General features: G+C 48.3%; 2 protein-coding genes and 1 long non-coding RNA gene across 6 annotated transcripts in view; 1 reads left to right on the plus strand and 2 right to left on the minus strand.

Annotated features, from left to right (window-relative positions):
- Positions 1 to 19,809, plus strand: part of LOC307206562 — a 96,246-nt gene that overhangs the window by 50,984 nt on the left and 25,453 nt on the right. The gene's annotated exons all lie outside the window — the stretch shown is intronic.
- CYP4F22 (cytochrome P450 family 4 subfamily F member 22) overlaps positions 1 to 19,809 on the minus strand; it is a 59,431-nt gene that overhangs the window by 39,198 nt on the left and 424 nt on the right. For 2 of the 4 annotated variants that reach the window (XM_079959515.1, XM_079959514.1), the window contains exon 2: positions 3,064 to 3,286. In XM_079959515.1, coding sequence (XP_079815641.1) covers positions 3,064 to 3,286 — 223 coding nt within the window. Of the gene's footprint in view, positions 1 to 3,063; positions 3,287 to 7,627; positions 7,753 to 8,058; positions 8,121 to 19,809 lie in introns of those variants that run through there. The other 2 variants (XM_079959517.1, XM_079959516.1) reach the window with 2 other exon arrangements.
- On the minus strand, positions 10,799 to 16,125 carry LOC307206081 (uncharacterized protein). Its single transcript, XM_079958872.1, has 2 exons — positions 15,980 to 16,125; positions 10,799 to 11,896 (listed from the first exon to the last, which is right to left on the minus strand). Exon 2 carries the CDS (start codon positions 11,706 to 11,708, stop codon positions 10,863 to 10,865), a length of 846 nt encoding a protein of 281 aa, XP_079814998.1. The 5' UTR covers positions 11,709 to 11,896; positions 15,980 to 16,125; the 3' UTR covers positions 10,799 to 10,862.

The raw sequence follows: 19,809 nt of genomic DNA on the forward strand, positions 1-19,809 counted from the left end.
TTCATCTCAGTGGGACGGGCACCGATGTTCCCACTGGCTGTGTGGGTGACTATACATACAGCAGCTGGTAGGCAGCAATGAGTCCCAAAGCCAGCAGCTTTCTCAGAATTCCAGAGTGGTGCTTCATATTCACTAGAGATGCTAAAGAGACAAGAGCATTGCTTAAGGAGGCATATACTGCCACCCAGTGCTTTTCTTCTAGATAAAATGGGGCTGGCACTGCGTACCCTTGTTTATGCTCAGAGAAAAGCACTGTTGCCACCCATCCCTAAGCCCTGGGTGGGGGGAAGGATGGGGGAATGAGCAGTGGCGGAGCAAGCCAATCGGGTGCCTGGGGCGGTGTGTGTGCCCTGCACCCAGAGGCGGGGCCAGCTGCCTGGGGGGGGGCAGCTGCGGCAAGGTGCTCTGTGGGTGTGATGGCCTGGGATTCAGACTCGGAGGCTGAACCTGAGGAACCCCAGCCTGCACAGGATTCCCCGCCTCCAGAACCAGCTGAGCCAGGGCTGGGGCTTGAGCCTGAAGGGTCCTCACCTGTGCTGGATCCTCAGGTGCAGGTACCAGCTGAGTCTGCTCTGGCTCCTGAGGTGATGGAGGACCCATTGCCTACAGGTGCTCCACTCTCAGCCCTGTCAGGGGAAGCTGAGGTTGCCTCTGGGTCTGGTAACCCTCCAGCCTCTCCTGAGCTGCAGAGGCTCAGGGCAGAGAGGCGGAGGGAACTAAGTTCCCGCAGGAGGAGTGCTCGCCTCCAGGCCAGGAGAGGCGAGTCACCTGTGGACAGGGGCCGCCCTATGCCTCAGGGCAGATAAAAAGCCAGCCAGCCCCAGTCCCAAGTTGTAGAAGCAACATTGTTGGTAGCCAGTTCCTGCCTGCACCCTGTCCTGCCTCTCTGCCGGAGCTCCTGACCTCACCCAACTCCCTGCCTTGGACCCCGCTTCATCTTTGACGGACTGCCTCCATACTGCACCCCCGACCTCACACTGGACTCGGACCTCGCCTCACGGTTAACCCACGGGACCAGCACAGTGGGGCCTCCTCCCATTCAGCTGCCCTACAGCTGAGGGGGAGGCGGCGGGTGGACCGTTTGGGGCAGCGTGGGGCCTGCGGGTGCCCAAGCCACTACGTCACTCCCAGGAGAGATGTGTGGCTTGGGCACGCTGCAGGCCCCGTGGTGAGTGCCACCCGCCATTTTGCCACCCCCCTCAGTGGTGACACCCGGGGTGGCCCACCCCCACTGGCCCCCCTTCCTCCTCCGCCCCTAGGAATGAGGATGATGAGTGCATAGGGGTTGATTGGGTGGGGCAAAGGGCCCAAGCCTATGAACCTCTGGGGGATAATTTGACAGACATACCCATGCAAACAGCCAGGAACAAAGGCAAGCAAATGAGGGTTTATCCTCAGTGACTGAGTGCTCTTTTTTTTCGCCCCACAGCTTTCACCACAAAAGGATGACACAAAAGGATCACAAAAGGATATGGAGGTTATCCACAGGTTGCCATCAGCTCTGATTCAGTGGTAAACAGTGTTTTTTTTGCAGGGAAACTCCAGAATTAGAGAGAGAGAGAGAGAGAGCGCGCGTGCGCACTTGGACACAGAGCTTTAAAGTGCAGACTGTGACTGGAAAGTGTGAATAAAACCCGAGATAGCCTTGTCATGTCCCTGCCATGGGCACTGCTCTACCCCAAAGTCGTCTCTGGGTTCATGCCCAGTCCCATCTTGGCAACTATGCTCCAGGGAAGCCCGGCCTGCTCATTAACAGCTCAGCAAAGACCTCAGCAGCTCCTGCCAAGAAGCTGGCCTCCTGAGAGACGTGTCACCAGGCCCAGGGCTCACAGTGTGCCTTGAAACAGTCCTGCGAGCGAGGGACGGTGAGAGGAGAAAAACAGAGGGAGAAAACAGAGGAAGCACTGTGAAGTTCTGGGGAAAGAAGAGCAAGGAGCCCGCTAGGAAGGGAGCTGAGTGCATGTTTCTGGAGCCTTTAATTTCTCTCCACCCCCCCAATTAAGGTGACCGGGTCTTGCTGCTATCGCATTCTGAAGGGAATTGCTGGGAGCAGAAACCTCTGCCTGACTTGTACACAGCTCTGCCATTTCTGGAGGTCTTTAGGCAGAGGCTTGACAACCATATGTCAGGAGTGCTCTGATGGTGTTTCCTGCTTGGCAGGGGGTTGGACTCAATGGCCCTTGTGGTCTCTTCCAACTCTATGATTCTATTATTCTATGATTTCTGTGGCTGGGAGCAATCTGCTGGGAGGACAAGCCAAACTGTGGCAGAGCAGAGCTGGGTTCAAATAACCTGCAAGGAGAAAACGCAAGGAAGAGGAAGACAGGACCGTGGTTGGGGATGCGGCAACATTTGAGCAAGCTGGGAGTGGAAGTTGTTTGTGAGAACAAAGGACCCATTCAATCTGTCCTGTACCCGTTGTGGCAAGCAAGATCTTTTTTTTGATACAAATTTTTCTCCCTTCCTCACATTCCAGCTAGAGCGCATTCCCAATCTGAAAACATGTGCCCTTTGGGCTGGCTCTCTCCTCATTTCTGCCTCCCATTTACAGTGGTACCTCAGGTTAAGTATTTAATTTGTTCCGGAGGTCAGTTCTTAACCTGAAACTGTTCTTAACCTGAAGCCCCACTTAGCTAATGGGGCCTCCTGCTGCTGCCGCGTGCCGGACCCCGATTTCTGTTCTTATCCTGAAGCAAAGTTCTTAACCTGAAGCACTATTTCTGAGTTAGCGGAGTCTGTAACCTGAAGCGTATGTAACCTGAAGCGTATGTAACCTGAAGCGTATGTAACCTGAGGTACCACTGTATAACACAAATGAATGGATGGATGGATGGTGTCTCAGACTGAAAGACATTCTTAGAATGGCACAACCAGCCCTCCCTGCAGTTCTGAATTTAGGCAAGCCTTGCGAGCCATCGGCACCCAGATATGGCGGTCTTCATCCCTTGCCCACCACAAGGAGGGATGGCTGCTTCAGTGCCCCCTCCTTTCCCTCCCCTCAGCCAAGCTGGAGACCCCCCCTCCTTGACCAATCCAAGCCGCAGCTCCAGAGGCCACACTTACCAGGTTGAGGTGCCCTAGGAGCCAGTTGCGACGCGGGGGCTCTGGGAAGCAACGCAATCTCTGGCAGTTAACGTAAAAGCGGTGGCACATGCCAAAGACGTCTGTAAGCGAACGGAAGAGCAAAGCCAGCAGCAAAAGCCAGAGGCTGGAGACAGCCATGGTCCGGAACAGGGTCTTCTCGAGAGCCAGTTTCTCCAGGATCCAGTCAGTGAAGGGCAACATTCTGGAAGAGAGAGGCAAGGAGGAGAGGGAGGCAGAAGAGACACAGTGTGCTCAGTGGGAGAGGGAGGTTGAGAGCAAGAATTTAAGCAAGCCTCCGCCACCCCCAGAATCGGTCACATTGGACTCTCTCCCTTCACACTGGCTCCCCCCCAAACCCGCTACACCCTGCCAGACCGGTGCACATTGAAACTGGAGTAGGCGCCCTTTGGTGATAGGCCAACAAAACAAGAAAATTCCACCTTCAGACAGACTCACTTTCCAATTTCCCTCACGGTGCTGGCAGCCCTGCAACTCCTCAAACAGTGGGCGGAATGAGATTCCAATTAGTCATGTGTATCCACCCTCCACTGTCCCTGGAACACTTTTATTCATTCACTTAAGTTGTCTTGGCGGTTGTGATCAGGGCCAGGAGACCGGCTGGAGGGGGGCTACTTTCCCTTCCACCTTTTTTTTTTTTTTTGCCTCACTCCAATTCACTTCCATGGGAAAGATAACAGTGCTAACATATTTTCTTCCGGGGGGGGGGGAATACCCGGGGGCAATTTTGAGTGCAAAAATAGCACAATGGGATATGGTGAAGCTGCTCGGGACTGTAATACTTCAAGGACACCTCTTTCCATATGAACCTACCCAGACCCTGAGATCACCTTCTGAGGCCCTCCTTTGTGTGCCTCCTCCTTGAAAGGTCCAGAGGGTGGCAACATGAGAACAGGGCCTTCTCTGCAGTGGCTCCCTGCCTGTGGAATGCTCTCCCCAGGGAATTTCGCCTGGCACCTTCATTAGACTCCTTTAGGTGCCAGGCAAAACGTTCCTTTTTAACCAGGCCTTTGGTTGATCTGATTTACATCCTACGCCCTTTTAAAATGTATGGGTTTTTTTTGGGGGGGGGCTATTGGGTTGTTGTTTCTATTTTTATTAGGTATTTTGTGGTTTCTTATCTTGATTTTATTCTGTGAACCGCCCTGAGACCCCCAGGTATAGGGCGGTATATAAACTCAATAAATTAATAATAATTGTAATAATTTCCTCTGCTGCTTCTCCACTCAAACTCAAGTCTCCCCCAGATCCTGGCAGAAAGATAACCAATTTGGACCCAAAACAAACATCGACGCAAAGCAGCTTCTTTACGTCTGGGAATATGCTTGCTGCCTTGACCAATTGCTCGCCTCTCATTTATCACCATTCAAAAAGCAGAAAACCTGCCGTGAGAATGAAGGGTGACTTTGTGACGTCACAGGAGGCAGCCAATCAGAGAGCTTTGTTCTGCAGACTGGCTTCCGTCACTGTTAAGACCCAGCTTGCAACCAAAGTGGATGTTGGGGTGAATAAGAGGGATCCCACCACTCGCTGCCCCGGGGCAAGTCCTGTATGTAGAGATTGCCTTTGATTCCCCAGACAGAAACTGGGAGCATGGGAGGAGATGCTGCTTGGGGTGACTCAGAAAGAGCCCTAGTGTTGCCATAGCCGAGTTTCTCAAATCTGGGCTGCCTAATCCACTAATTGCTTTCGGTTTGCACAGTAGGGCAAGGTGCAGCAGAAAAGATTGCCTGCTTGCACAAACTTTTGAAAGAGTGGTCTCCCTCATCTGCTCTGCCTTCCTTCCTTCTGAGAACACGAGACCCCAGTGGGTCCTTGTCTCCCACTTCTGCAGCTCAAACAGTGCAGGACTTCACGTAACGCTCTGTGGTTACGTGAGAGTAGAAATTACAAGTGCGAGAAAGAGGTTATTGTTTTCCCCCTAAACCCTAGAAGCCTTGGCAGCTGTGTGCTAGAAACACAACACTCATCTTTAGCAAGTAAAGTTTCAGGTGACATAACCAGTTATACTGAATGCATTTGGGGTGGGGTGGGGATTGTGGTGGCGGGAAAGGTAAAGGACCCCTGGACGGTTAAGTCCAGTCAAAGGCGACTATGGGGTTGCGGCGCTCATCTCGCTTTCAGGCTCAGGGAGCCGGCATTTGTCCACAGACAGCTTTCTGGGTCATGTGGCCAGCAGGACTAAACCGCTTCTGGCGCAACAGAACACCGTGACAGAAACCAGAGCGCATGAAAACGCCATTTACCTTCCTGCCACAGTGGTACCTATTTATCTACTTGCACTGGGGTGCTTTCAAACTGCTAGGTAAGCAGGAGCTGGGACAGAGCAATAGGAGCTCACCCCGTTGTGCGGATTCGAACCGCCAGCCTTCCAATCGGCAAGCCCAAGAGGCTCAGTGGTTTAGACCACAGCGCCACCCGCATCCCCTGTGGTGGCAAGCCCCACCCATTACAATTAGGCACATTATTTCCATAGGGCTTAAAGACAACAGTCTGCAATCCAAATACTGGTGTGAAGAAGAGAAACACCAGAATGCTTGCATTCATGACTGCTGCTATGAATGGTCCATATGGGCATCTTGAGTGTTACATAGACCACGATCCCCCCCCCCCTAATTTGGACCCATTGTTCTCTTTCTTTCCCTCCCTTCTTCGCTTTGGTATTCCTTTTTTTTTGAGAAGGTTGCAAATTCCAAGACAGTGTCCTGGGAGACTGAGATATCCTCCCACTTTTATTTTCCTTTTAAAAGAAATGTTGCCATTTCTGATGGCAGATTGGTGCCCATTTGTTCTTTTAATATAGCGAGAACAAACACAGAGACTGTACTTTTTGCATTTAGTTATCACTTGGTTCCCCCCTCACCCATCCACATCCCAAAGTATGCATGTATAGGGATTAAGTGAAGATGATGCCGTCTCTAGTCTGCCAAAGTTCATACATTCTGCCAGAGTCAGTGTGTTGGTCTTCCTCACTGCACTTCCTAGGTCAGGGTCCATGTTTTTAGAGCGCTAGCCCTTTGACAGGAAGACGTGGCCAGACTGCGTCCACTAGAAAAGTGTTGGGAAACTAAGGCAGCCAACTTTCTTTCTGTGCCACAAGCGCAGCTTGATTTTTCTAGGTGCCGAAATTCCAACAGATCAGAACAGACTATTTATGTACGTGACCACTGCTGCTCGGATGTAACTAGCAGGGTCAGATTTAGGTTTGATGAGGCCCTAAGCTACTGAAGGTAATGGGGTCCTTTATATGGCCAGCTGTTCTTTGTCAACAACAATTTGTTGCTGTTTTTTGTGTTGAATATATGCTATATGGTAATTTATGGACCTAATAGGTCCAGACACAACACAAAACACTCTTGCTGTATGTAGGTTTTATTTTATTTGTTTTTATCTTATATTTTGGAAATGTACATCCAGGTATTTTTTCTTTAATTTTTTTGGGGGCCCCCAAGAGAGTGGGGCCCTAAGCTATAGCTTGCTTAACTTATACACAAATCCGGCACTGGTTACTAGCCCAGAGATGGAAAGAAGACAGAATCCCTACCAGGGAAGAGTGGCAGATTAAGTTGATGGGCTATGCCAAAATGGCAAAAATGACCAGAAGAATCAGAAATCAGGAAGAAAGACCAAAATTTTAACAAGGAATGGGGAAAAGATGTAATTTACCCTTAAAACCATTGTAAACAATTAAAGTTATTAGTAGGATTAGAATAAACACTTGTGATTTAATGTTGAATTACGGATGTAATGGAGATTTAATAGATTTGGATTGATAGACAAGATGCAGGAGGAAAAGGTCAATATAAGGATCCACAAAGGGGAGAAGGGGAGTCCAGTAGATTCTTCGGAATTCTCTTTCTATGCTGGTTGATAACTGTTTGTAAATTTCAAAATTTGAAAAAAATAATAATTATAAAATAAGGGCAGCTTGGTTTGTCAACATTTAGCAGAGGACCTCCTTGGTAGTGGTGCCCGCCCTGTGGAATGCCCTCCCATCAGATGTCAAGGAAAGAAACAACTTACCTGACTTTTAGAAGACATCTGAAGGCAGCCCTGTTTAGGGAAGCTTTTAATGTTCAGTGTTTTATTGTGTTTTTAATATTCTGTTGGGAGCTGCCCAGAGTGGCTGGGGAAACCCAGCTAGAGGGGTGGGGTATGAAATAGTAATAATAATAATAATAATAATAATAATAATAATAATAGTTGTTGTTGTTGTTGTTGTTGTTGTTGTTGTTAAAAGGTAGGGTACTTTGGGGGGGGGAATTATGGGTAAATATACCCCCAAAAAAGGACATTACGGGAGGCAGGCTTTGGTTGGGGGGCAGGTTTCCGCTGGGGGGGGGAGAACCTCAGTTAATTGATTACTTTCAATGCTTTTCCATATTTTTTGTTGATCTAGGGAAGGCAGCCGGCCCCCTTGGCTACACCCATGGGGGCGCGCGTCTGTGCCCTTTTTGTAATATTTATTTCCTCTTGATTGCATACTTACATAGTTTATCTCCCCTTTCCTTTCTAACACACAAACCTGCGAGGCACTCCGCGTTACGCACAGAAGGAAACCCAGCAACCGACCGAGCGAGCGCCTCCCGATCCTCCTTCCCCTGCGGGGGTCTCTGCGCTCCGCTCCGCCTTGCTCGGGGCCACTTTCCCGACGTTGCTTTGGCAGGTGCCAGGAATGCAGCCGAGCAGGTGCGGAGGGGTGGGGAGCCAGGGAGGGAGGCGGCGCTTCGGCGGGATCTGGGCTGCCCAGGAACCTACAGCATCACCTCCCCATCCCGGAGAGGATGCCCTTTGGACTGCTGGAAGCTGGCGCAGGACCTGGGCTGCCAAAGCCAGAAAACGTGTCTCGTCGGAATGGCTGGAGATCCGCGAGGAACGCGGACGGCAGCTCAGCGGGGGCGAAGCATCTCCTCTCTCCAAAGAGTCCCCCTGCAGCGCACGGCTTCCCTTCCTTACCTGGCCTCGCGCGTGCGCTCCCCTTCCCCTTTTCTACTCCGTCTCTTTCTGTGCTGTGCAGGTGAGAAGGTGCTCAGCAGGCGCCCATCTCCGCCTCCCTTCTTCCCGCCCCTCCAGGCGGGGCAAAGATGAGGCGCTTCTTCTGCCCCCTTGTGGCCTTACCCACCTCCAGGCTCATCCACACTCCCCTTTGCCCCACATTTCTTTCTGGCGTTGTAAGAATTCCAAGGTGTCAAATACAGAATGAATATTCATAAATGCGCACATATCTAAATATGTAAACCAAGTGTCTGAAATTGTACAGGAGAGCAATCCTGAAGCCATTTTGACTCTCCCAATGACCTCAAATATTCCTCTGCAGTAAGGGAGGCAAATGGGGAAAGCCTTCTCTGAGGAAAAGCCCCACGCCCCAGCAGATCACACACAGCCCTCTAGTGGGGAAATAGGAAAACCAAAGGAAATTCCGGCTCCCATGCAACCAACCCTTCTCTTGACATTGCAAAGAAATCCCGTGTACCCTAACATAACAAAAAAGGATCAAGATAAAACAACACAGACTTGTTGGAAGCTAACGTTAAATAATCACAAACTTGCCTTCACAATACTTCCCACAAATAGAGGTCACCCATCATATGCTCAAAGAAAAGTAAATATTCCCCAAAAAATTGGAATAGTCACCAGGGGCCTTGTGACAGCTGAAAATATCATCAAGGTAAAATTCCTCCCTCATGATACGGCCCAAAATAGGGGTATAGTGACTTTTAAGGACGGGCTCTCAACTAAACAGATCCTTTCAAATACAGACAATTTCCTGAGGGCTGGGTTGCTTGTGTACCGTTTCTTCGAAAACATTGAAGACCCTTTACCACTTCTAGGAGCACATAGGCCAGCCAGACCAAAAACCAAAACCAGCACTGCAGAATCCTTCCCATCGTCTTTTCGCTTACAAATCCTGTCTTAAGGATGTACAGTGGTACCTCGGGTTACATACGCTTCAGGTTACATATGCTTCAGGTTACAGACTCCACTAACCCAGAAATATTACCACGGGTTAAGAACTTTGCTTCAGGATGAGAACAGAAATCTTCCTCCGGCGGCACGGCGGCAGCAGGAGGCCCCATTAGCTAAAGTGGTGCTTCAGGTTAAGAACAGTTTCAGGTTAAGAACAGACCTCCAGAATGAATTAAGTACTTAACCCAATGTACCACTGTATTTGTGTATGAATAGGGTGAGCCTGTGACCTGGATTCAGGAACTAAAGTATTTACCATCGCAAAAGAATGGCCAAGCTGCCCAGGTAATGCAGCCAGCGACCATTATTAGGTATCCTGGCAGACAGGATTTCTGCTGAACACCTGCCTCCTATGATGTATGTATGATGATTTTGGGGTGGTCTTTGACTAAGGGGGTTGCACAATGTCAAAAGTCTTTAAAGGTTCCTGCACACTTTTGTTCAGGGTCTCTCCCTCCTTGGAAGGAGGGAAAGGAACTCTGTTGCAACAGAAAAATAAATATCTCCCTTGCTTTCTGCTGGATGCTGCCTCCATCCCTCCTCCTCTGAGCGATCATGGACTTAGGGGACTCAGAGTCCCATGGGGAGTTAGGCAGCAAAAGACCTTTAAATATTTGAAGGTGGATATCAGATTTCCTCTCAGTTTCCTCTTTTCCAGGCTAAACATACCCAACTCCCTCAACCATTTCTTATAAGGCTTGGTGTTATGTACTGAGTTGAATAGGATCCAAAATGCTGCAGTCTGATTGGTCCTAGAACAATAGGATCCAAAATGCAGCAGTCTGATTGGTCCTAGAACAATGCAGCAGTATGATTGGTTGGCAGGAACCACCCAATCATGCTCCAGATAGAAGTGAATCCACAACCTGATTGGCTTACAGTAGAATTCCGGAATTAGCCAATCATGTGCAGCCCATTGTGTAAATAATGTATATAAAACAGATACTTTGAGGGGACTTTCATTCATTCCTCCTCACCACTATGAGCTGAATAAAGAGCATGAAATCACTTTGCGACTCTGAGTATATTTCACTTGGTTTCTAGACCCTTTCTCCCCTGGGTCCTCCTCTGCTGCACACATTTCAGCTTGCTAATATCCTTCTTAAATTGTGATGCCCAGAACTGGACACAGGACTCCAGGTATTGTCTAATCAAGTCAGAATCGAGTGGTACTATTACATCCCTTGATCTGGACACTATACTTCTGTTGATGCAGCCTAGAATAACATTTGCATTTTTCCTGCTGCACCACACTATTGACTCATGTTAAACTTGCAGCCTACTAAGACCCCTAGATCCTTTTCACATGTACTACTGGCAAGCCAGGTGTCCCCAATATTATACTGGTGCAGCTGCTTCTTCCTGCCTGAGTGCAGAACCTTACATTTATCCCTTTAGTACCCCCTTCCTCATTTTCTTCTTGCCCACAGCATGAGGGTACGGTCATACTTCATGTTACGTCCGCTTAATGTTACATTCTTTCAGGTTATGTCCTGTGGTGACCCAGAAGTACTGGAAAGGGTTACTTCTGGGTTTATCGCTCACGCATGCGCAGAAGTGCAAAATGACATCACGCGCATGCGCAGAAGTGGCGAATCGAAACCGGTGCGCAGACGTGCCGCTGCGGGTTGCATTCTTTTAATGTTGCGAACAGGCCTCTGGAATGGATCCCGTTTGCAACCAGAGGTACCACTGTATTAGGAAAGAGTGTCACTCAACACAAAACAACTTTGACACCATTGTTCTGTATATAATGGAAACTGCTCTGCATACATACAGAGCTGGGGTTCCTTTTATATTTCCTGGCAGGGGCGATGGGTGAAGGTGGGGTGGAACAGGTGCTTGCCTCCTGCTCTGCTGCCCTCAGCTTTGTCCACTCCCTTCTCCTGGGTGGCATGGAAGTGTGGGCAGGCGGGCACCTGCGCTTCAAACATTTGCACTAGCCTGCCCAGGCTCTGACCGATGTTGGCAAGCTCCGAGCGAACGCGCCGCACAGCCGGCACCAGCTCCTGCAGCCACAGCGTTTGCTGCTCCTGCACAGCCTTCAGCCTGGCCTCCATGTGGGACAGCTGCTGCTCAAAGTTCTCTTCCTTGTCCCTCGGCTGCCTTTCCTCCACCCCAAGGCAAAGAGGTCTGGGTGCTGGCAAGGAGGAGGGAGACTTCAGCGAGCCAGGTGGCGTGGAGCAGCCGGCTTCTTGCATTGCACAAAGTGGGGTTCTGGGCCGAGAATGCCAATCCTCTGGGAAACGGGAGAGGATGCAGCAACTCGTACTCCTGCTTGGAGGCAAAGGGAGCTGAGAGGAAGACTTCTGCGACTGGGCCTTGCTTGGGCCTAAGCGTCCTGACTTGAGGCTGCTCGCTGTCTTCAAGCTGATGGCATCGTCGCTGAGGGAGCTGGACTTGGAGGAATCGCTCTGCATGGGGAATGTACTCACACTCTTGGCAGCAGGACTTGTGCGGGGGTTGGAGACCAGAGAGGAGGAAGAGGAGAGATCCTCCTCGGAGCAGGACATGGGCAGAACTGGAGTGGCATGGGAGACGTCTAATATCTGAGTTTCAGGTCGGAGAGTCCTGTGCTGCTGCTTCTTCCCTGAGGCTGGGGCTCTGGTTGAAAAGAGGCCCGGTGGCGGGGCAACCATTTTGTGATTCCACAGAGGTGGCACAAGTTGGGTTTGGACAGCATTCCAAGGCTGCTCTGGGATGGGCACCTTCCTTCACTTCCAGGGAAACCCAAGCGGCAGAACACCCAGAGGGGGTCGGGTTTTATGCCAACACCAAGCAGTTGACGCAGCTGCTCCAAAGTCTCGGTGTGCCTCTGCCACTATCCCTGGGAAATGAGAGCAGTTCTGTTAATCCTGCAGCTGCAAGCGAGCGTAGACTAATCACAAGCAGATCAAAAGGATCTGGTGTCAGTGAGGGGATGGCAGTCAACCGTCTGGTTTTTGCTGCAAAACCGTTGCTGCACTTTGGCACTGGCTTGGAATGAATTGGACAACTCTGGGTTTCAAGATGATAGCTATGACCTCGGGCTGGCGTAGTGATTGCTTGGTTGGTGGGGTGCAGCAAAAGGCAGAGTTTTTGCTGCAAAACGCTGCAAAACAACTGCAACAGTTTGGCACAGAGTTGTTTTTAAAAATATATATATATTTGCATTTTCAAAAACTGGAACAGAGAGCATATTTAACCCACCTCCACTTCCCTTCCCTTCCCCTCCCCCACTTACAACTTCATACCAAATACAGCCTGTATACATATACCATGGACACAGGTGGCACTGTGGGTTAAACCACAGAGCCTAGGGCTTGCCGATCAGAAGGTCGGTGGTTTGAATCCCCGCAATGGGGTGAGCTCCCATTGCTCGGTCCCTGGTCCTGTCAACCTAGCAGTTCGAAGGCACGTCAAAGTGCAAGTAGAAAAATAGGTACTGCTTCGGTGGGAAGGTAAACAGCGCTTTTGTGTGCTGCTCTGGTTTTGTCAGAAGCGACTTAGTCATGCTGGCCACATGACCCGGAAAAACTGTCTGCGGACGAACGTTCGCTCCCTCAGCCAGTAAAGTGAGATGAACGCCACAACCCCAGAGTCGTTCGCGACTGGACATAACTGTCAGGGGTCTTTTACCTTTACTTTTTACAGCTAAGTTGGCACCAGAAAGATCTATGCAATCTGAGGGAAGTGGGGGAGGCAGAATCTGGAACTGGTTTGATAGTTGGCAGGGCAGAAGAAAAAGGAAGGCCTTCTTTCTGCTTCCCTGCTTTCAGCCACTACCTGAAGACTGGAGAAGCGACCCACATAAGGATATTGCTAGGCTGGGGCTGGGGCTGGGGCTGGGTCAGGCACCTTAAACCTTGCCTTCGCTATTTGGAGACATCTCCAGTTGACAAACTGTGAATTTGCCTCTCAACTGAACTTGAGATCCTGCCCTTATGTGGACCTGCCCTGAATCAATAATATAAACTGCAAAGGTCAAGGAAGCATTCGGTTGTTCAAAGTGCAATACGAGTCTGTTAGGTAACACCTGATTGGCTGGTTTTGTTTGGTTCTTCTCTTCCTTCCTGTCAAATTGTAGATTGTGAGTGCTCAGAGCGAGGGACTTGCCTTTTTTTTTTTAACTATGTGTCAAGAGACAGGCACATTTCTGGTGTTATATAAAGGATAACAGAGCAATTCTAGCTGGGCCAAGTCATTTGTGATGTTCTTTCCAGCTCTAACACGTTGTGCTTTGTTGGTTCTTGTTAAAAAAAAAGGGATGTGGTGAAACCAAGCTTAGGGGTGGCTATTAGAATTGTCATAGTTTAAAAACAAAACAACAAAAAGATGTACATATAAAATACCACAAAACTCAACAAAAAACCCAAACCTGATGTATTGATTTCACAAATGTTGTGAATTGGCCATAACTCATTTAATTACCCCATGCCTCTGAGTTATTGGGGAACAATAGTACAGGCTGCTGCACTCATGGCCTCTGTGTGTATTTCTCCGGTTGGCACTTGGGGGACAGAGGATGCTGGACTAGATAGGATATTGGACTGATCCAAGTGGGCTCTTAGGTGCTTACACTTTATTTTGTGGCATATGATCCGTCTCAACCATTAAAGGTGGAGAAATATGGGGTCTGGCTTGATCCAGGAGAATCAGGTTATGCCCATGCTCATGTGGCAGCACTTCTGATGCCACAGATCCTCTAAGCTTGAATTGTTCTGTTTCTTTTCTCTCTTTCAAATGCACACCCCCTTCCAGTGACACTTTGGCAAGCTGTGGCGAGAGAAGCTAGCCACAGCTTGCAAAATTCAGTGTGAGTTTGCCTGTCTTTTTCCACTACCTATTCCAGGAGCCTTGACTTCAGCACTTAGGTGATTTAAAGTAGCTCAGGAATTTTCTTCAGTGGGGGCAAGGAATTCCTTGAAGAGACAAGGAGAGCTGTTTTGACACAGGGGCAAGACCTAGAATAACGTCACTGTGTACTAGAACGATCCTCTTCTTTCAATGTACAATTATGTAAATCTTTGCAATTACGCATGAAAGTTCAAGGCAGCGTGCACTGCTACAATGTTTACAGATGACTGCCAAAGAATACTGTTATCTTGCATGACGCTAGAAACCATCTGGCACGGACATTGAAAAATATACACTTAGTATTTGGCTTAAAGCTCCAGGTCAAATCCAGGCCTGCCATCCTCTCTCTGAGCAACCTGTATCATTGGGCAAAACATTTTCCAATTCTGGGTGTGAACTCCTGGTTCCTCTCAAGGGAGCGTAGTGCTTCTCCCCAACAGATTGCCCAAGCACCTCTCCGATTAAGCACAGGATATCCTGCATGGTGTAGGACTGGCATCTTAGCAAGACTCAGGCTTTAAAATGGAGTTGCAGTAATCGAGACACACTGGCTTTTCGAAGCTAAGCCAGGCAATGGGTTTTCCACTGACTTGAAATATCACCATTCATGTTCTGAGAATGCTTGTTCCTTGGGTGGTTCTGGCCTTCAATTATACTTGTCAGAAAGCACCTGTGCTGTGAGGACAACATGAATCACACTGCAGCCCAATCTGACTGTGTATCCACAAGGAAGTAGGATATCAAATGAGGGCATAGAATCATGTACAAAACTGAATATCCATCTGTATCGCGATTGGTCAAGCATCTTATTTACAATAATTGACGCTTAAAGCTAGAGTTTTGTCATGGTAACCCCTGAGAGCTGGGGAACAGGAAAAAATTGGGAAATCCTTTTATAAATAAGGATCATTTAACTATTCTCACTATAATCTCACAGGTAATCCTTGCTGAGCAGTGGCGATTATTGTGTGGATGAAAACTCCATTCTTGTTTTCATTAGTCTGAATGGGCTGTTTTGTAAAGCTGGGGAGACAGGGTTGTAACAGGCATGTTACTTGCAACCAATAAGGTTACGAACACTCTTCTTTGGGGAAAGATGTGGCCATGTTCCATTTGCAATGTCCTCCTTCAAACAAGATGGTGCCCAAGATACTCAATGCCACAACAGTGTCATGCCTCTCCACCCTTGAATAGCAGCCGGACTTTATTCCTAAACTTAATGGCACCAGTGCTTTTTACGTAGAGTGTATTGTGCATTCCACAGGATCCCATGGGATCTGCTCCATGCTGGTGGTTCTGAGCCATAAGAGAAGCTCAGTTGCTGGTGCAACCATCGCCTGCGATCTTCATGTGTGCAATGATTGTTTCGATATCCAGACATAACACTCCACATCACTGCAGGTACTTAAAGCCATTCAACTCATCCTCCTGCATTCTATCACATCAGAGAAGCAGGAAGGAAAACAGCAAAGAACAGCTTAAACAGACAATGTCAGGCTAGGCATCTGATCACAGTTCCAAAAACCATGGTGAGGGATCTCAGTTCCGGGTTGTCTAACACCCAACCACAAACCAGTTTCACTGCGTAGGAAGAATCCTTCATAAACCCCAAATATAGCACATGCTGGGTATGAAAATCTATCAGTCAAGGTCTACCTTCCACACATATAAATATGATTGGAGTGCATGTCTGCTTAACCAGGCTTGTTATTTTGGGGGCACATACCTCTAAATAACTGGAGATTGTCAGCAAACGGGTTTATACCAAACACTCCAAAAGGTATGCTCTCAATCTGGGATAAGCCCACCTCTGAATCTTGGTTGTGCAAGCAAGCCTAGCAATGTAGCTTGGCTAGACCCACCGAGACCCCCAGAGCAGATCATCTTGAAGGACTGGGCAGTGCTAGTTTTTGACTAAAACATAACGGCCAATGAAAGATCATAAAGTTTGAGAAGAGTCTTGCCGAATTCTTGGGTCAACACCCATTTCCAGAGCTGTCCTCTCTGCCCTTTATCCTCACACCTTCCTCTGAAATCTATATGCTGAGGTAACGACCTTCTCATTTTCTCTTACCTGTGGGTAGCCATGACCATCACACATCAAGACCTCCCAGAAGTAACCAGCTCTACCTGGCTAAATTTCAAGGCAAATTAGTGTTTGGCAGGCTGGCCAATAGGAGTGGGGGAAAGGAAATTGTGAGAAACCATTGGTCAAAGGCATAATCACCAGCCCATCTGAGGCCACACCCCTCACTGTGAGGTACACAATGGCTCCTGGGAGTACAGGTGTCTGCATGTGAGAGGCTGTTCTGTAGCAAGATGAGAGCGCTCACTACTATGTTCAGTCAAAAAGTCACATAAACGCAATAGCTGAAAAAGCAACACTCCTCTCTGATCCCAGACGTCTTGAGTCAGGTTATCATCACTTACTCAGAAGAGACGTAGGTGGCGCTGTGGTCTAAACCACTGAGCCTTTTGGGCTTGCCAATCAGAAGGTTGGTGGTTTAAATCCCCACGACAGAGTGATCTCCCATTGCTCTGTCCCTGCTCCTGCCAACCTAGCAGTTCAAAAGCAGGCCAGTGCAAGTAGATAAATAGATATGGCTCCGACGGGAAGGTAAACAGCATTTCTGTGTGCTCTGGTTTCCGTCATGGTGTTCCGTTGCGCCAGAAGCAGCTTAGTCATGCTGGCCACATGACCCTGAAAGCTGTATGTGGTTTGTGGCTGTTACATTAGAGAAGCTGCTGAACATTTTGAAATAAACGTTGCCACTTGACACGCTCAAAGGCTTTTTCTGCATCTGTTACTTTCACAAAGGGGTAATGCAAATACAAAGGGGTGCAGAGGCACACCTTTAGCTCTAGCCATGTAGACCCTGTGGTCATGTGGCTTCTTGTGGCTTCCCATGTGTTTGGTCTGCAGTGGGGAGCCTGTTGTACTTGTGTAGGATTCCCCATGCATCAATGGCCATAAGAATACCTCTGAATACCAGTGGCTGGGAATCACAAGTGGGGAGAGGTCTGTTGCACCCAGGTCCTGCTTTCCAGGGGCACCTGGTTGGCCACTCTGAGAACAGCATGCAATACTAGATGGGCCTCTGACTTGATCCAGCAGGGTTCTTATGTTTTATGCCATCTAGAAGCCCCACAGTCTTTTGTACTCACATGACTCTTTCACACAAGTAACAAATTAATAGGGCTAGTATAGGAGTAATCTGCCTGCAATACAGCCCAGTGTCCTATTAGCTTGTTTACTTTGTAAACTTTACTGAAGGAGCGTCTCCAACCCCATCGTTCTGCCCGGACACTGAGATCCAGCGCCGAGGGCCTTCTGGCGGTTCCTTCATTGCGAGAAGCAAAGCTACAGAGAACCAGGCAGAGGGCCTTCTCGGTAGTGGCGCCTTCCCTGTGGAACGCCCTCCCATCAGATGTCAAAGCGATAAATAACTACCTGACATTCAGAAGACATCTTAAGGCAGCCCTGTTCAGGGAAGTTTTTAATCTGTGATATTTTAGTGTATTTTTGGTTTTTATGGAAGCCGCCCAGAGTGGCTGGGGAAACCCAGCCAGATGGCGGGGTACAAATAATAAATTATTATTATTATTATTTATTATTATTATTATAAAGATCTTATTGACCTGATTTGACAATTGTACAGCTAGAGGATTTCATCATTGTGGGGTTTCCCTTTTTCTTATATAGTAATTAAATCATTGCTTCATTCCAAGTATTTGGAACTGGGATGTTGTTGCAGACATGCATTTAATAGATTAATTCCTAGAAATAAGCGAAATACCTATAAGAGTCTTACACTGTTTAGTTAGAAGGTCATCCGATCCAGGTGCTTTGTTTACCTTCAGACTCTTTATAGATTCCATAGACTTTTTCACAAGACAACTAAAATACTGCTATTTCCTTTGGGAAAGAGCGGGTTTTCATGGGGAAATGCATGGCGGAGGATCAGGAAAGTCGGGATCTGTGCCTGGAAATGCAATGCAAAGGTAAATCTGGATGAGCCTCATGTTTATGTCACAGAGTTTTTGTGAGAAGAAAATGGGGGACGAGGAAATCAATCTGGCCCATATACCCAACTCCAGCATTACTCTCGTGGGACTATAAACTCCAAAACCGATCTCCCAGCTGAGTCATTTGTGACTCTTCTTGAGCAAATTGCAATTCACACGGGATACTTAATGCAGGAGTCATATATTGGTCCAAGCTTTAATCCTGATAAATACTGTAAATATATATTATCAATGTTTGTTCTTGTAGGGAAAAGCTTATTGTTCCAAGAATTGAGCTATGTTTTAAAATTTAAGAGTTATTGGTTCCTTTAACATTCAGCATCTAAACTTTATTTTACTTATGACACAGTCTAAAAAAAAAAACAATAAAAGAAGAAAAGAATATTTAAATTAGGCCATATAATTGACTGAGATTTGTTCATGTCTGTCCTTATGTAGGCTTCTAAGGCTTCAGTAATCAGAATTATTTTCTGTAATTTTCTATGTTTTTGATTCATTGTTCTGAAACTGTGCTTCTGTCACATCTGATTTGCCTAAGGTTACAGTTCTGTACTTGAAATGGGAGTAACCCCATTGCACTCAGTGGAGCAACATTGTGCCGCAATAAATTCCTCCGTCTCCTCTTTATTCTTGGTGTTCTTGTTCTTCGCACACGTATTTCAAAAGGGAATCCCCACTTTTACTTAATCTTCCCTTTAATCTCACAGTGAGATATTTGAAACCTGTCTTCTCGTAAAGTTATCAGCAACCTAGTTGCCAAGAAGACCCCCAAACACTGGAAATGTTGACCTTTCAATGTCAGGTCTCCCAAACAGCTGATATTATTGCTATGGGACAGCCAAAGAGACAAATATCTGTTTAATGTTTTCCTTCATGCTAGCACTGGATCAGGGGTCAGCAAACATTTTCATCAGGAGGCTGGTCCACTCCCTCAGACCTTGTGGTGGGTCAGACTATATTTTGAAAAATACAAATACAGTGGTACCTCGGGTTACAGATGCTTAATCAGATGCAGCCAATCCGAAGCCTCGTTGCCCGCGCACTGAGGTAAACCCGGCGCAGCCATAGATGGAGAGGCTGGCGGACAGGCAGCAGGTCTGGACCGCGCCATGGGCATCATGATGGGCGCATCACGGGGCTTCAGTCGGAGCATGGCATGCCTGCTGGACCCGTGCCTGGCACCCGGCTTGGTGCTGCTGCTGGTGGAGTGCTCGGCGGCCATGCTGAAGCACTTGGAGGGCAAGCTGCACACTGCCTGCCCAGCGCTCCACATGCGCGGCCTGCCCGCTGACCCGGCCTCAGACGACGGGTGGCAGCGCATGGTGCATGCCGCCTCGGAGCTCCATGGAGGCGGGGCGATGGAGAGGCTGCTGTTCATCAATGCCGGTGAGCAGGCATCGCCGAGACGTGCTCCTGAGCACATGCAGAGTGTGTACCTCCTCCAGGTCTGGAAGCAGCTGCGGGACTGGCTTGCAGTGTACAGTGGTACCTTAGGTTAAGAACTTAATTCGTTCTGAAGGTCCGTTCTTAACCTGAAGCACCACTTTAGCTAATGGGGCCTCCCGCTGCTGCCGCGCCGCCGGAGCACGATTTCTGTTCTCATCCTGAAGCAAAGTTCTTAACCCGAGGTAATATTTCTGGGTTAGCGGAGTCTGTAACCTGAAGCGTATGTAACCTGAAGCATATGTAACCCGAGGTACCACTGTACAAAGAATAGGAATAAAAAGTCAGTAACATAAAATAGATTTTAGGGTTTTGAATCAATAGTCAAATAGTGGATCTTATTCTGATTGCCCCAGCTAGAAACCTTACAACCTTTACTGTCACCTGCTCATCTTGATCTGCCAAGAGAAAGGACACTGTGGCAGTGGTTGGGCC

Source organism: Podarcis cretensis (genome assembly GCF_951804945.1).
Source record: "Podarcis cretensis genome assembly, chromosome: 17".
NCBI lineage: Eukaryota > Metazoa > Chordata > Lepidosauria > Squamata > Lacertidae > Podarcis > Podarcis cretensis.

Coding starts and splice junctions, on each gene's coding strand:
- LOC307206081 (XM_079958872.1), bottom strand. CDS start 11,708: ATGGTTGCCCCGCCACCGGGCCTCTTTTCAACCAGAGCCCCAGCCTCA.